The sequence below is a fragment of the Adiantum capillus-veneris genome, chromosome 6 (genome assembly GCF_014529385.1).
Source record: "Adiantum capillus-veneris isolate H3 chromosome 6, ASM1452938v2, whole genome shotgun sequence".
Taxonomy (NCBI): Eukaryota; Viridiplantae; Streptophyta; class Polypodiopsida; order Polypodiales; family Pteridaceae; genus Adiantum; species Adiantum capillus-veneris.
This window is the reverse complement of record NC_140936.1, coordinates 159,238,071-159,241,603: the sequence shown is the minus strand read 5'-3', so window position 1 is coordinate 159,241,603 and position 3,533 is coordinate 159,238,071. Positions and strand designations below refer to the sequence as shown.

At 37.8% G+C, this 3,533-nt stretch overlaps 1 protein-coding gene across 1 annotated transcript; it reads left to right on the top strand.

Annotated features, from left to right (window-relative positions):
- The first annotated feature begins 791 nt into the window (after window positions 1–791).
- Window positions 792–2,574, top strand: LOC147456594 (uncharacterized). Its single transcript, XM_086513866.1, has 2 exons — window positions 792–1,742; window positions 1,861–2,574. The coding sequence occupies exons 1-2, from the start codon at window positions 792–794 to the stop codon at window positions 2,572–2,574; spliced, it is 1,665 nt and encodes a 554-aa protein (XP_086369992.1).
- The last annotated feature ends 959 nt before the right edge of the window (window positions 2,575–3,533 follow it).

Here is a 3,533-nt window from a genome sequence, read left to right as displayed (position 1 = left end):
GGAAATTGTTCGTAAGAGGGGAAAGCCTGATCTCTTCATGACGTTTACATGTAATCCATGATGGAGAGAAATAGAAGAAGCATTGCTACCAAGACAAAGTGTTTCAAATTGTCCAGATCTAACTGCACTTTATTCTATCAAAAGTTTAAAGACGTGATACATTTGCTTATCAAAAAGGTTGTCTTTGGAGATGTCGTATGCCATGTATGCATGATCGAGTTTCAAAAGCGAGGTCTTCCACATGCACATATATTGTTGATTTTAACATCAGAGTACAAACCAATGGAAGCGTCTCACTATGATAAGTTGGTGCGCGCTGAGCTCCCAGACAAAGATCTATTTCCATAGTTGCATAGTGTGATTAATCATTGCAATATTCACAGACCATGTGGTCCCTTGAATTCAAATGCTCCATGTATGGTTGATGGAAAATGTAGGTTTAAATATCCACGCAAATTTACCCTATCTACAAATGTGGATGAAAGTGGATATCCTACGTTTATGAGACGAGATAATGGAAGTTTTCTTCAATTAAGAAATTGCAAGCTAGACAATAGATGGGTTGTTCCATACAACCCATTTTTATCGTTGAGATGTGAAGCACACATCAATGTTGAAGTTTGCTCAACCATTTTGTTGTAAAGTATTTGTACAAGTATATATATAAGGGCCATGATCGAGCAACTGTGGTGCTTCGTGATCATGAAGGTGTTTTTGACAAAATTAAGAGCTATCTTGATGTACGATATGTTTCTACATCTAAAGCTATTTGGCAGATTTATGGTTTTGATATGGATGAAGAGAAGCCTTATATCCAAAGATTGCAAGTTCATCTTCCCAATCAAAATACTTTGAATTTTTTAGATACAAATGACTTGGCAGAGTTAGTAAATAACAACAAAGTTAAGAAGACAACGCTCATTGAGTGGTTTGTTGCAAACCAAAATCATCCTGAGGCCCATATACTAACATATGCTGACTTTCCTACTACGTGGGTCTGGAACAAGACTAAAAAACAATGGACACAGAGGCAGTTGGGAGATACCATTGGAAGAATGTACAACATTGTCCTCACTGTCGGAGATGTTTACTATTTACGGATTTTGCTAACCATATGTAAGGGATGCAAGTGTTATGATGACTTGAGAACATATGAAGGACATGTTTATGCTACGTTCAAAGAGGCTTGCAATGCTAGAGGGCTATTGCAAAGTGGTGAGGAGTGGATCACATGCTTGGAAGAAGGCTCTTCTTTTCAAACTGGATTGAAGGACATGTTTATGCTATGTTCAAAGAGGCTTGCAATGCTAGAGGGCTATTGCAAAGTGGTGAGAAGTGGATCAGAAGCCTCTTCTTTTCAAACTGGGTTGCAATCGTGCCAATTGTTTAATATTCTATTGGTATATTGTGAGCCATTATGTCCAGGCACATTGTGGGATAGGTTTTCTATTGAGCTTTCAGAAGAGTATGCATATGCTTTAAACATGCGTGTACTTGATGCAAGAGTTCGACAAGAAGTTGCTAAAAGTTGGGCACTTTGTAATCTGCATTCTTTGCTACAACAATATGGTAAGAGGATCTCTGACTATCCCGGGATGCCTCAAATTGATCAAAGTTCTATGTCTTTAAGTATAAGTAGTGTGTTAGCAGAAGTGACCATGTATGATACTATTGAACAATGTAGTATGGCAAAACAGATGGAAAGGTATCTAAACAATGCCCAACATGAAGCTTACAGTTGTGTGCTACAAGCAATTGAGCAAAATGGAGGGGGGTGTCTTCTTTCTAGATGGTCTAGGTGGGTCTGGAAAAACCTATGTTTATAATGCATTGCTTGTACGGCTTTGAGTTGAATGTAAGGTAGTGTTGGCATGTGCATCATCTGGTATTGCATCTTTGGTCCTTAACAATGGAAGAACTGCACATTCAAGGTTTAAGATTCCTCTAGAATTAGATTTTGAGTCAACATACAATATAAAAGTGAATAGCCAACTTGCTGAATTGTTAAGAAGAGCAGCTTTGATTATATGGGATGAAGCACCCATGACTCAACGCCATGCTTTTGAGGCAATAGATAGGACACTCAGAGATGTCCTGTTTGGTGGAAAGGTAGTTTTGCTTGGGGGTGACTTTAGGCAAATTCTACCAGTTGTACGCAAAGATAGCCGAGCAGATATTGTGAATGCCACATTGTGTCATTCGTACATTTGGAGATACACAAGAATATTAAGGCTCACTAAGAATATGTGTGTGCAAAATTGTATGATAGATGCAGCTGAGAAACGGTTTTCACATTGGGTTCTTGATATCGGTAATGGGAATATACATGATGGGGGAATTGTTGACAATGTCACTTTTCCTACGAGCATGCTACTCCAAAGAAACCAATTGTCACATCTTATTGAGAGCATCTATGGAGATATTCAGAGAGTCGAGGATTATGCAGGATTCTTTAAAGATAGGGGAGTTCTTGCACCTTGCAACAAGGATGTAGATGTGGTCAATGATTATGCTCTACGCAAGATGTGTGGACAGTATAGGGAGTATTTGAGTGCAGAATCACTGTGTGAATAAGAAGAGAGTAGTGCTTTGTATACATTTGAATTATTGAATAGCTTGGATTTAGGTAGAGGATATCCACCACATGTGTTTTGTCTGAAAGAAAATGCTCATGTCATGCTATTGCGCACTTTGGATCCAAGAAGGGGACTTTGTAATGGCACCAGGTTAATATGCATACAATTTCATCGTAGAGTCATAGAGGCAGAGATAATCACAGGTTCCAACTTTGGAGACCAAGTATTTCTTCCAAGGATAGATTTCATTGCTGAAAATTCTCAAAGACTACCCTGCCAAATGAGGCACAGATAGTTTCCTATAAGGCTGGCATTTAGGATGACCATAAATAAAGCACAAGGACAAACATTGGGCCTCTTGGGATTCTATTTGGTAGCACCCGTTTTTTCACATGGTCAGTTATATGTGGCAATGTCACGTGTGCAAACATCAATTTTTTTTGTAAAGGTTGTGATCAAGGATGATAATGAAGCAGAGTTGACTCAAACTCCAAACATTGTATTCAAAGAAGTGTTGCACGCTACAAATGTAGTGGGGTAAAGCATGCACAAATGGAATATTGAAATTGTATATGCAAGACGTCCTCTTTTACATCATTTCTCCTCAAAATGGTGTAAGGTTCCAAGCTACAATTTTTCTCAAAGTTTACTTTTAAAATATTCAGGAGTTTACCACTTGCACATCAAAATAAAACAATGGAAATTTGGAAGGGTTGGAATGACTCTCTCTCTCTCTCTTACTTTTTTAATCTTTTTTTTTGTTAAATGGGATTGGTTTTTGATAAATAAATGTGGTCCTAGCTCTTTTAACTCTCTATTTTGATTTTTTTATTTTGAAATATTCACAAGTTTACCCCTTACATATCAAAATGAAACAATTTTGGGGGTTATGGTGTGGCAAGAAGTTTATGGTAAATTTACTGGCTAATCGCATGTCACTTTATCTTGAGTTCACTA

Coding starts and splice junctions, on each gene's coding strand:
- LOC147456594 (XM_086513866.1), top strand. CDS start 792: ATGGATGAAGAGAAGCCTTATATCCAAAGATTGCAAGTTCATCTTCCC. Junction 1,743..1,860: donor AACATGAAGCTTACAGTTGT/GTGCTACAAGCA, acceptor GTTGAATGTAAG/GTAGTGTTGGCATGTGCATC.